Here is a 12,550-nt window from a genome sequence, read left to right on the forward strand (position 1 = left end):
ACCTGGTGGGTGGTGTTCTCACGTGTAATAGTGGTATCCATGTCAATGATCGGGCACATCTTGCAGAGATTGCCATGGCAGGGTTGTGTGGTGTCGTGGTCACTGTTCTGAAGACTGGGTAGTTTGCTGCAAACAATGGTTCGTTTGAGGTTGCGCGGTTGTTTGAAGACAAGTAGTGGGGGTGTGGGGATGACCTTGGCAAGATGTTCATCGTCATCAATGACGTGTTGAAGGCTGTGAAGAAGATGACGCAGTTTCTCCGCTCCGGGGAAGTACTGGACGACGAAGGGTACTCTGACGGCTGTGTCCCGTGTTTGTCTTCTGAGGAGGTCGGTCCGGTTTTTCGCTGTGGCGCGTTGGAACTGTCGATCGATGAGTCGAGTGCCATATCCCGTTCGTACGAGGGCATCTTTCAACGTCTGTAGATATCTGTTACGCTCCTCCTCGTCTGAGCAGATCCTGTGTATACGGAGCGCTTGTCCATAGGGGATGGCTTCTTTAATGTGTTTAGGGTGGAAGCTGGAGAAGTGGAGCATCATGAGGTTGTCCGTGGGTTTGCGGTAAAGCGAAGTGCTGAGGTGACCATCCTTGATGGAGACGAGTGTGTCCAAGAATGCAACTGATTTTGGAGAGTAGTCCATGGTGAGTGATGGTGGGATGGAACTTATTAATGTCATTGTGTAGTCGTTTCAGTGATTCTTCGCCGTGGGTCCAAAGGAAAAAAATGTCATCAATGTATCTGGTGTATAACGTCGGTTGAAGGTCCTGTGCGGTGACAGAAAGGCAGTGACATCGAAACAAACCTGTTGGACTTTAACCTGGTGTTGTAAGACTTCGTACTATGAATAGGATGGGAATAGAGGGATACGGACCCAGGAAGTGTAGAAGATTGTAGTTTAGTCGGGCAGCATGGTCGGCACGGGCTTGGAGGGCCGAAGGGCCTGTTCCTGTGCTGTACATTTCTTTGTTCTTTTGTTCTTTGTGTACCTCCAAAGTGAGTTGGCTCTCCTAGTTTGCAACTGCCAGGTAAAACACACCCAATTGCAGCGTAAAATGCTTGTTTTTTACCCCTGAGGGAATGTGGCTCACTCACCCAGAGCTGGTACAGGGTGAGAATGGTTTCTGTAATTCACACTGGGGGTTTAAATGGACACCCCTCGCCCTGTTTGACTGAGGATTGGAGCTTCCTGGGCTCTCACACACACATTCCGAACGCATGAGTGGCCGGGGATCCACCCCAACCAATCCCAGGATCTGTTTCTCGGTCGATCTCTTCCTGCTTCCTCCTTCAGGGGATCCGCCTGCCCCTTTCCAAGTGCTGGCTTCGCTGCCTCAGTCAGGAAGGAGCTGGTGGGTGAGTTGCAGTTTTTCCATCTCTTTGATCAAAGTTTTAAATCAATTTGTTTCGTTCTGGCTGAGATTTTCGTTTCCTTCTCGTCACGAATTCCTTTCTGGATCTCCATTTCCTCCCTGTTTTTCTTTAAATATAGAGTAATATTCAAACCAATAAGAGCATTGAACAACAAGTTTGTTTTCCCGTCATAATACAAGGGACCTGGCTGTAAAATTCTCCCAAAGTTCGAACTCGGAAACGCAGTGAATTAAATTGACATTTACGAAGGGTGTGTGCTGTCTGTCAGAGCCTCACGTCACTCGCTTTACAGGTAGTATTGTCGATGCTCCACTTCTGGCTTAACAAACTGTTCCCTCCTTAAACAACACCAACCTTGAAACTTGACCCCCTTTAACATCCTTTCAGGCCTGTGAAAATCTAACGAACTCATCGAAATTAAGAGCAGCAGCAAATCTGAATTCTTACCCTGGTCCCATCAAAGGTGTCTAACACACGCAAGCAGAGGCATTTCAAAGATGGCATCAGGAAGCCAGTCTGAGCTATTTCTCTTCAGAGAGTCACAGAGGTCTGCAGTAGTGTTTTTCAAACTGTTTTTCCAGGGACCCACTTTTACCAACCCCTCCGGGACCCACTTTTACCAACCCCTCCGGGACCCACTTTTACCAACGTCTCCGGGACCCACTTTTACCGACCCCTCCGAGACCCACTTTTACCAACGTCTCCGAGACCCACCCACGGGTCACGATGAGTTTGATAATGATTGGTCTACAGCATGGAAAAGGCCGTTCGGCCCATCCGTCTGTGCCAGTCCAAAACCACCACCAGAATATTTTAATCCCATTTTCCAGCACTTGCCCATATCCTTGCCTGCCTTGGCATCGCAAATGTATACCTAAATACTTCTTAAATGTTATGAGGATTTCTGTCACCCTTTCAGGCAGTGAGTTCCAGACTCGCTGTGGGTGGTGAGGCCAATCCTCTTTGCTATCATGAGGGCAGTTAGTCCGCTCAGCACGATGGTCAAACATGGATACTCCTGGTTTGAAATGCAATGAAAATCGTTTATTGTCACAAATAGGCTTCAAATGAAGTTACTGTGAAAAGCCCCTAGTCGCCACATTCCGGCACCTGTTCGGGGAGGCTGGTACGGGAATTGAACCGTGCTGCTGGCCTGCCTTGGTCAAGCCTGTACATAGAACATACAGTGCTGAAGGAGGCCATTCGGCCCATCGACCCACTTAAGCCCTCACTTCCACCCTATCCCCATAACCCAATAACCCTTCCTAACCTTTTTTTGACACTAAGGGCTATTTATCACGGCCAATCCACCTAACCTGCATGTCTTTGGACTGTGGGAGGAAACTGGAGCACCCGGAGGAAACCCACGTGGACACACGGGGAGAACGTGCAGACTCCGCACAGACAGTGACCCAGCGGGGAATCGAACCTGGGACCCTGGCACTGTGAAGCCACAGTGCTAGCCATGTGTGCTACCGTGCTGCCGTGCCTGCTTTAAAAGCCAGTGATTTAGCCCTGTGCTAAACCAGCCCCTTGGGCATGGAAATCACAAGCAAGCTATTGTGTGGGAGGTTATAAATTCTATTATTTCTAATAGAAATATAGGAACAGAAGTAGCATGTGCCTCCCCCAGTGACATCCTGGCTACCTGTATCATAAGTCTAGAAAACTATAGCCCGGGCAGTATGACTTCGATGGTGGGCAAATTATTGGAGGGAAATATCTTGGAGAATTGATGAGGGTGGTGCAGTGGATGTTGGTCAGTATGGTGGAAGCTCATAGGATACACGGGAAGGAGGTGTGCTGGATTAGCAACAGGAAACAAAGGGTAATGGTCGGTGGATGTTTCTGTGAATAGAAAATGAGTTCCAGCGGTGTTCCATAGGGCTCAGTGTTGGGGCCCTGGCTTTTTTGTATATCTTAATGATTTGGACTTAAATGTGGGAGGCATGATCAGTAAATTTGCAGTTGACAAAGTATTGGCACAGTAATTGATAGTGATAAGGATCGCTGTTGTCTCCAGAACGATACCAATGGTTTGGATGAGTGGGCGGAGAAGTGGCAAATGGAATTTAATCCAGGAAATTGAGGTAATGCATTTGGGGACTGCAAATAGAGCAAGGGAATATTCAATAAATGGGAGAATAGTCCGAAGGGTTGAAAAAGGGAGCAACCTCATAGAATCATACACCACAGGAAGGACAGGCGGACAAGGTGCTAAAGAAAGCATAAGAAATGCTTCCCTTTATTGGGCGAGGTACTGAACACTACAGCAGGGATGGAATGCTGGAACTGTATAAAATGCTGGTCAGGCAACAGCTGGGGTTTTGTGAACAGTTCTGGTCACCACATTACAGCAAGGACAGAATTGCTCTGGAGAAAGTGCAGAGGAGATTTACAAGAATGTTGCCAGGACTTGAACATTGCAGTTATGAGGAGCGAGTAGATAGGCTAGGGTTGTCTTCCTTAGAACAGTGAAGGCTAAGGAGTGACCTAATTGAGGTGAACAAAATTATGTGGGCCTGGAGAGAGTAGACAGGAAAGATTTGTTTCCCTCTCGCTGACGAGTCAATTACCGGGGGGGGGGGGGGGGGCAAAGATTTAAGGTGATTGGTTAACGGGGATACCGGGGACATGAAGGAAAACCTATTAACCCAGAGGGTCGGTGGGTGTTTGGGATTCACTGCCCGAGTTGGTGGTTGAGGCTGAAAGGCAAAACCCGTTTAAAAGGTACCAGGATCTGCATCTGAAGTGCTGGAACCTGCAAGACTCTGGACCTGATGCTGGAAAGTAGGATTGAAATGAATGGCTATTTTTCTTTCTCTTTTATTTTGGCTGGCACATACATGATGGGCTGAATGGCCTCGTTCTGCATCGTAACTTTTCTATGGTTCTATAACACCATTCACCCATCTGGCTCCATGTCCTGTTTTTCCCCTTGCCCAGCACAAATCTATTCATCTCAAATTTAAAATGATTAATTGAGCTAGAGTGTGCGCATTTTATGAGCGAGAGTGCCACCCTCTACCACTGAACGTCCTTCCTGAATAGCCTGAGCCTGATTTTAAAGCTATGTCCCCAAGCAGCAGAAAATGTTTCTTTCTATTTACTCTTTAAAATCCCAAAGCTCCCTATCAAATCATTCTTTAATGTTCTATATTGCAGAGAATATTCAAGCCTAGTTGATGCAAGCTCTATTCATAATCTCAAATTCTGGGGACTCTGCAGCGCTCCAAATATAAAGTTCTAATTCCCTGAAGAACAATCTTGTGACCATTATTTGTAATTATTTTTAAATTGAGTTTTAAAGTCATAGAATCATACAGCGCAGGAGACCACCTGGCCCTTTTATTGGACAATGTTGGCTCTTTGATGGAACTCTCTGTAATCCGGCTCTCCGGCTGTTTCCCCACGGCCCTGCAAATGTTGCCTTTTCAAAGCATATGGAAACTCCCCCTCGGAAGTTGCTTTTGAAACTCACTTTAATTCACACTTTGAGGCAGTGAGTCCCTGATTAAAGTTACTGTGTGATGCATTTTCTCCTTGTCATTAATGTTTACCCAGGTAGAGAAGGGCAATTGGATTCTTTCTCTGTCTCTAGGTACCATGTCCGAAGAGGGAAGTGGTAACCATTGACTTGGTCCATGATTAAGCTTGGAAAGGTACAGCAATGTTTGTCATTGCCTTCTGCAGTGTGACTAACCAGGAGACTCTCCCACTCTTTTCACCGACCATCAGGCATATTGGAAGGATTCACCAGTTGATAATTGACCTGATTGGCCACATTATGAACCCAGCTATCTTGGTCATCGCCTCCTGGATTGGGACCGAAACGTGGAGTTTCTGGCTCCGAGGCAGGGACCTGACCCACTGCGCCACAGGACCTGCTTTGCAAGTGTCTCCTTTCTCGAAATCTAATATTGAGTTTCATGCAGAGAAAAGAATGCCCAAATTTGATTTTCAATAGTAAATCTTTTCGCAGTCGATGAATTATTTAAGTGTAAATGCTACTGTTATACAGGCAGACTGATCCAGAAGCAAATTACACACACAAGGGTAATGTAGACTGCACATGTGGCTTTAGTATTATTTACTGAGGGATGAATGGGATCACCTTCAGGAGGCAGACAAAGCTTCAAGTCATTGCAAAATAGCACTTCCAACAGACAATCGTCAAGTGCTCTAACCTCTTGTTCACCCCTCCCCAACTTCCTTTTTCCAACCATTACGGCTATTATTGTCTAAGCCCTGATCTCTGAAATGTCCTCCTTACCTTTCTCTCCCTCCCTCTCTCCCCCTTTAAGCTGCTCCTTAAACCTACCCCCCTGGTCAAGTCTTTAGTCACCTGTCCCAACATCTCCTTCTTTGGTTTTGTTAATTTTAGTCAGACCGCACTTTTGTGAAGTGCCTTGGGATGTTTTCCCGCTTGAAAGTGCTGGAAAATGGGAATATATAGGTGCTTGATGACCAGCATAGACACGTTTTGCCAAAGGGCTTCTTGCTGTGCAGTTAAACTCAATGACTCTCCATAAATATAAGTTGTTGATAGTGAAAATAGAGATGAGGAGGGAAAGAGAAGTTAATTTTAAAAGTTTAATTGAATTGGGTATTTGATGATCCAGCATTAAAGTGACTTTATCTGGCTTTTATCAGGAAAGAATCTGAAGTTTCATGTTTCCTGAATCTTGTGAAGTTCAGAGAATTTAATCCTGAATTAGCTGTTTTAAAAAAAAAAAGAGTTTTTTGTGTAGTTAGTGAGGTGCTGTAGCCCTGGGCATTAAGCGGAGGATGTTTGTATCTCAAGAGACAGCATTGACGCAATGCAGAATGTGTCAATCCCCACCCCCCTAGGAATAAACCTTGTCTTTGTTGTTGCAAGAGGTTTTGGAAGGTGGAGTTTAAATGGAATGAAAGTCCCCAAAGTCCCTGAAGACCATTGACTGCTCTCCCCTTTTGAGAGAGAGCTGATTGGTGGTGGTTTAACCTGAGGATCACTATACCTCAGGCAAGGGCAAGGTTGAGAAGGCGGGTTGAGAATAACCTCAGCCGGTATGGGGATTGAACCCAGGTTGTGGCATCACTCCGTATTCAGAACCAGCCGTCCAGCCAACTGACCTAACCGACCCCATGTTGCATTATGAAGATGTGGTTTAGTTTGTGGGATGGGCGGCATGGTAGCACAGTGGTTAGCACTGCTGCTTCACAGTGCCAGGGTCCCAGGTTCGATTCCCGGCTTGGGTCATTGTCCGTGTGGAGTCTGCACGTTCTCCCCATGCCTGCGTGGGTTTCCTCCGGGTGCTCCGGTTTCCTCCCACAAGTCCCAAAAGACGTGCTGTTAGGTGAATTGGACACTCTGAATTCTCCCTCCGTGTACCTGAACAGGTGCTGGAGTGTGGCGACTAGGGGCTTTTCACAGTAACTTCATTGCAGTGTTAATGTAAGCCTACTTGTGACAATAATAAAGATTATAGAATATTCTTTGAGTTATCTGACAGGAGCTCCTCATGGATTAGACCCCAGAGGCAGAGGCAGGAGGAGATGGTGGTGATGGAGTTGAATTCTAACCTGTTCTGTTGTTCTGCAGACCATCTGGAAAGATCAGCTGTACCATCTAGCTCACCACATACTCCTGATCACTAAAGCAGCCTAACCATATCCAGCCATCCTCTTTTACCCCTCGCCCTCCCCAAGGATTATGTCATCCTCTGGGAAAGGCAAACATCCAAGAAAAACCCCAGGGCCAAGAAGGGAAAGTTTGGAAAATTCCTGTGTAATATTATCACCTGATGAAGCTGAGGCAGGAGTGGAACCAATTGGAAAAATGTTGTGTAACTTGTCTTAAGTGACTACAACCACTGCCCACAAGGATGGTGGAAGGCATCAATGATTTTGAAACAAAATTGATGAGCACTTGAGAGAAATAAACCTGAGACAAGGGGTATAGGGGGGGGAGTGGGACTGACTGGATTTCTCTAATGGACCCCATTGGCTGACTGGCCTCCTTCTGGAAACGACTCGATGGTGACTCAGGCGAGCAGAACCAGTCAGGCAATCACATGGGCCAAGTGTTACCCGTAACGATACTCATCTTCTATAATACCATCCCTGTCCCAGTCAAGGGGATGCCAAGCTTCCAAATGACTGCATCCAAAGTCAGCACCCACCGTGGCAACCAATAATTCATACCATTGGTTAGGTGGATTGGCCATGGTAAATTGCCCTTAGTGTCCAAAATTGCCCTGAGTGGGGTTACTGGGTTATGGGGATAGGGTGGAGGTGTGGACTTGGGTAGGGTGCTCTTTCCAAGAGCCGGTGCAGACTCGATGGGCCGAATGGCCTCCTTCTGCGCTGTACATTCTGTGATTCTGTGATACCAGAGAACATGCTCCCCACCCTCACCAGCAACCATGGCCTTACCACTGTGTCCTGAGTCCCAGATGCCATACATGAATAAACTGGGGAGGGAGTTGACGGAGAGAGACTGCCATCACAGGCTGTGATGGACCCGCACCAGAAACAGGAAGCCAATTAAAACGCACGTCAGATTGGATGATCATGATGTATCATTTGCATTAATAAAACATTATTTGAATACATACCAGCGCTTCACAGGGTAAAAATAGAATCAAATTCAAATTGCTTTATTATTTTCCGAGAGAAGAATTGGCTGGTATTGTTCTCCGTTGGAAACACAGGAACTTTAGGAACAGGAGGAGACCAGTCAGCTATTCATTCTGCCCTTCAGTTACATCACAATTAATCTTTGATTCAAATGATTTACCTTTCCCTTGCTACCCTTACCTAACAGCAGTGCTAACCACTGAGCCACTGTGGGCGGCACGGTAGCACAGTGCTTAGCACTGCTGCCTCACAGCACCAGGAACCCGGGATCAATTCCAGCTTGGGTCGCTGAGGACATACCAGAGGACATAATTTCTCTCCACCTAACCTATCAAACCCTCCTAGCATTTTAAACAGCTCGATCAGATCATCCCTCAATACTCTGTTCCCAAACTACCAAATCTTTCCCCATCTAACTGTCTGATGCTGAACCAAGCAATTTGCAGCTTTGGCATCATATTTGGCCATGAGAAGAGTTTCGACTACATTCCTGCATCATTACTAAGATGGCCAATTTTCACCTCCCTAACATTGCTCAGCTCTCACCTTGGGGTGGTTCATTATTTGTTAAAGATGCTGTAATAATCAGCTCATAATCTTTATTGTCACAAGTAGGCTTACATTAAAATTGCAATGAAGTTACTTTTAAAAGCCCCTAGTTGCCACACTCTGGCGCCTGTTCGGGTACACACAGAGAGAATTCAGAATGTCCAATTCACCTAACAATCACGTCTTTCGGGACTTGTGGGAGGAAACTGGAGCACCTGGACATGGGGAGAACGTGTAGACTGCACAGACAGCGACCCAAGCAGGGAATCGAACCCGGGACCCTGGAGCTGTGAAGCAACAGTGCTAACCACTGTGCTACCGTGCCGCCTAGCATAAGTATGAATTGTTGTTGTTGTTGAAATACAAACCAGGTTTATGGAACCTGTTCGCCTAATTTATCCCACAGTGCCCCGCTATTTAGTTATTTTCCACCAGTTTCATCCCCATCGTCTCCTGAAGGCATTGACTCCTGCAGGGCAGCTGTACATTTCCGTGAGCACAGGCAAGACCTCACCGCTCAATGTTAGCCAGACCAGAGGGCCAATTTTCTTTCTATCACCGAGAGAAACCTTTTGTGGAGGGATTATGTACCTGTAGGGTGACCAAACTGATTCTCCTTCCGTTGAGTTGGACATGACTATCTCTGAGTTGTCTCTCTGAACTTGATACCGCACATGCATTCTGGAGAATCCACCACACAAGTTCTCAACCTGAAGCGTGTCCCGCGTTGGGCCACAAGGGAGATTAGGAGTTTGTTTTTCCAAATCACTTAAAAACAAGCTGGAGCAGGACCAGAACCACCTTTTAAAGCAAGGTTTGGCAAGAAAAGTATTTTCAAGGAATTTTGTTTCCGGGACAACAGTCAAGTCAGAGAGAGGGGATGATTTCAAGATGTGCTTTTTATTTGTACTGTGAATTCATATTGTTCCCTTAAATATTTATTAGATAAGACTTATTTCTTTATTATTAGTATCTCACCTTGATCAATTCAAAACACAATACCAAAGGGGCCTCAAATATTCCTCAAATAGGTCACTGGACGTGAACCCGCTTTATCCTCAGACTGACTGACCCACCAAATCTTTTCATTTAGGATGCCCGGAGGATGGGTTTTCATGGGTCAAATGGCCTTTTCTCATTGCTGATGCCATACGGGGCTGGGCAATGCCTTCCTGGAATGCTTCAAGTGTAGTAATCCATGATTGAAATTAAATAAATAATTTCTATATGTGTAATTGGTAACTGTCCATTTCAGTGCAAAGATTGGACTAAAGAATGTCTCTGTATCCATCACTGGAGGATCTGAAGGTCTCCAAAGAAATTCAGGTCAGTTCTGATGGTTTTTAATGCGGTTTCTATATTGGTTCAGCGGTCGATGATTGATTGAGGAAAGTCTTTTAAATTTTGGCGAATTCAGACCAGTCTGATAGAATAGAAGCATTTTTTCCTCAACTGGTTGCATATAAAATAATCTTTGGCCAGTTGCAACCTGATTCTTAAGGGGACACAGCGCAGGATGTTTTAAAACTAAGCCATCAGTCTCAATCTTAAAGTCCACCAGAAGGCTATCTATCACATTGGCCCACCAGAGCAGAGAGTTTTATTCTTTATCCAACCCGTGGAATGTTTGAGCAGTAACACACTGAAGAGTTATGTATGTAAGTTGTAACTTTTAAAGTAACAAAGAGGAGGGGTGGCACTTGAGGAGGTGCAATGACAACTTGCCAAATGCAAACACAGGGAACCACTCGAGTATCTGAAGCTAAAGGCAAAGGTTAAAAAACTGGAACATGTGAAGAAATATCATGAATTACTGACAGATTTGAGTTAACAGTTAAATTCCAGTTAAATTGATGAGCAAATCATCCAGAGTTAACAAAGAATCATTTTTGGCATTGGAATCTTGTGTTAATGATAGAGGGGTAGTATCAATTTGGATTATGTTAGTCACTGTCTGAAATGAAGGGATTGCGAATGATAAATAGATAGGTTCAGACTAGGAAAGCCATGGAGAAAGGTAGAATGTAGTTATTTTTGTTTTCTCCAATTAAGGGGCAATTTAGCGTGGACAATCCACCTAACCTGCACATCTTTGGATTGTGGGGGTGAAACCCACGCAGAGAATATGCAAACTCCACACGGACAGTGACCCAGGGCTGGGATTCGAACCCGGGTCCTCGGCGCCGCAATCCCAGTGCTAACCACTGCGTCACATGCCGCCCGAGAATGTAGTTATGATAAGTAATTCAATAGGGAAATTTGTAGACAATGGTTTATACAAAGGGAATAATATAAATAGATTTAACTATTCCTGGATAAGAATAGATATGGAAATGAGGGCTTACGAAGGGAGGGGTTGGACTACCTGTTGGGACGATATTAAGAATAGAAGATTGAACGAACTAAAGGAATACAAACTAATGGCTAAAGAAACATAGCAAAGCCGAGTGAATAATTTCAAAACAAAATTGAGACAGGAACCAGTTGATGAATGGGGTGATTCCAATATTCCCTAATCAGAATAATTTATTCTAAGTGCATGAGTTGATTTTAATGTTTGTTTTTAGGCTCAGGCCACCCTTGTAGCCAACCAGGCCGCGCCAGCAATTGAAGCCATTGCCGCGCCAGCAATTGAAGGCGATGCCTCAGATGGCGGAAGTGGTGAGTTATTGCAGTTTACCCACATACTTTATCATTATTTTAATGTCTACATCCCAACTAATCTCAAAATCACAAACTTAGACCCCCTCCTTGGTATTGGTGTCTTCACTTTCATCCATGCCCTCTCCTCCCTACCTTCCGGCTACCTCCTCGGACCTCTCAACCCCCAGAAGGCACAGTCCCAGTACAATGTTACGTCCCAAGCCTGGTGCGAAGGAGACACCGACACTAGGAGACCATTTATTGCAGAGCTTACTTCACCACTTTATAGTCATAGAATTTACAGTGCAGAAGGAAGCCATTCAGCCCATCGAGTCTACACCGGCCCCTGAAAGAGCACCCTACCTAAACCCACATCTCTACCCTATCCCCATAACCCAGCAACCCCACCTAAATTTTGGACATTATGGAGCAATGTAGCGCGAACAATTCATCTAACTTGCACATCTTTGGACTGTGGGAGGAAACCGGAGCACCCAGAAAAAACCCACGCAGACACAGGAAGAATGTGCAGACTCCTCACAGACAGTGACCCAAACCGGGATTCGAACCTGGGTCCTGGGAGCTGTGAAGCAACAGTGCTAACCACTGTGTTACCGTGCTGCTCCACTTTAACACAATCTGCACAGTGCTTGCTGATTCTTTTTATATACACATGTACGTATAATTAACTAATCAATATGCAACAAATGTTAATCCCTTGTTACCTTAAACAATGAGGTATTTAACATCCGTCAACATAACCAATAGATACAACATGCAAGTGCCAAGGTCATAATCTGCAAAATATCTGACATTATGTTCTGAAAATATGTCAATCCCAAAGTTCCCTCATCTGTATATTTTGATTTCAAGTAGAAGTGAGCTGGGAAAGAGGCAGTATCCTTCTTCAAATTGTTGTGTGTGTTGGGTCTCAGAGGAACAGGGAATATCTTTACAAATTGGGCATTATTCTAATTCTGGTCTCTTGTGCATCTCAACTACCTTCAGTCCATCATTGGGGCTGTGCCTTCAGCATCCAAGGCCCTAAACTCTGGAATTCCTTCCCTAAACCTCAGTTTCTACAGATCTCCTCTCTGACCCCTGTCACCATTCCCTGGCTCTAACATGTCGACCAGAAAACATGTAGAAACAGTGCGGTTTCAGCAGAATGATAAATGATTTACTTATGAGGGCAGCTTTCTGAACCAGGATTGTAGTCCCTTGTGTTCAGAAAGTTGAGGTGAGGTCTAATCAAGTTTAAAAACTAAATATATTTTTATTCTCTTCCTTTCTCATATTTTCTCCCAAATTTACACCCACCAACAATAATCAGTAACGAATATAATGTCAATCCCCATATCAATA

The 12,550-nt window shown here is 45.1% G+C and overlaps 1 protein-coding gene across 1 annotated transcript in view; it reads left to right on the top strand.

Annotated features, from left to right (window-relative positions):
* Positions 1 to 1,248: 1,248 nt before the first annotated feature.
* LOC140428631 (syntenin-1-like) overlaps positions 1,249 to 12,550 on the top strand; it is a 47,099-nt gene continuing 35,797 nt past the window's right edge. Inside the window, exons 1-3 of the mRNA XM_072515295.1 lie at positions 1,249 to 1,354; positions 9,798 to 9,868; positions 11,110 to 11,203. Of these exons, the coding sequence (XP_072371396.1) occupies positions 9,818 to 9,868; positions 11,110 to 11,203 (145 nt within the window). The 5' untranslated portion in view covers positions 1,249 to 1,354; positions 9,798 to 9,817. The remainder of the gene's footprint in view (positions 1,355 to 9,797; positions 9,869 to 11,109; positions 11,204 to 12,550) is intronic.

Source organism: Scyliorhinus torazame, chromosome 8 (assembly GCF_047496885.1).
Source record: "Scyliorhinus torazame isolate Kashiwa2021f chromosome 8, sScyTor2.1, whole genome shotgun sequence".
Classification (NCBI taxonomy): Eukaryota; Metazoa; Chordata; class Chondrichthyes; order Carcharhiniformes; family Scyliorhinidae; genus Scyliorhinus; species Scyliorhinus torazame.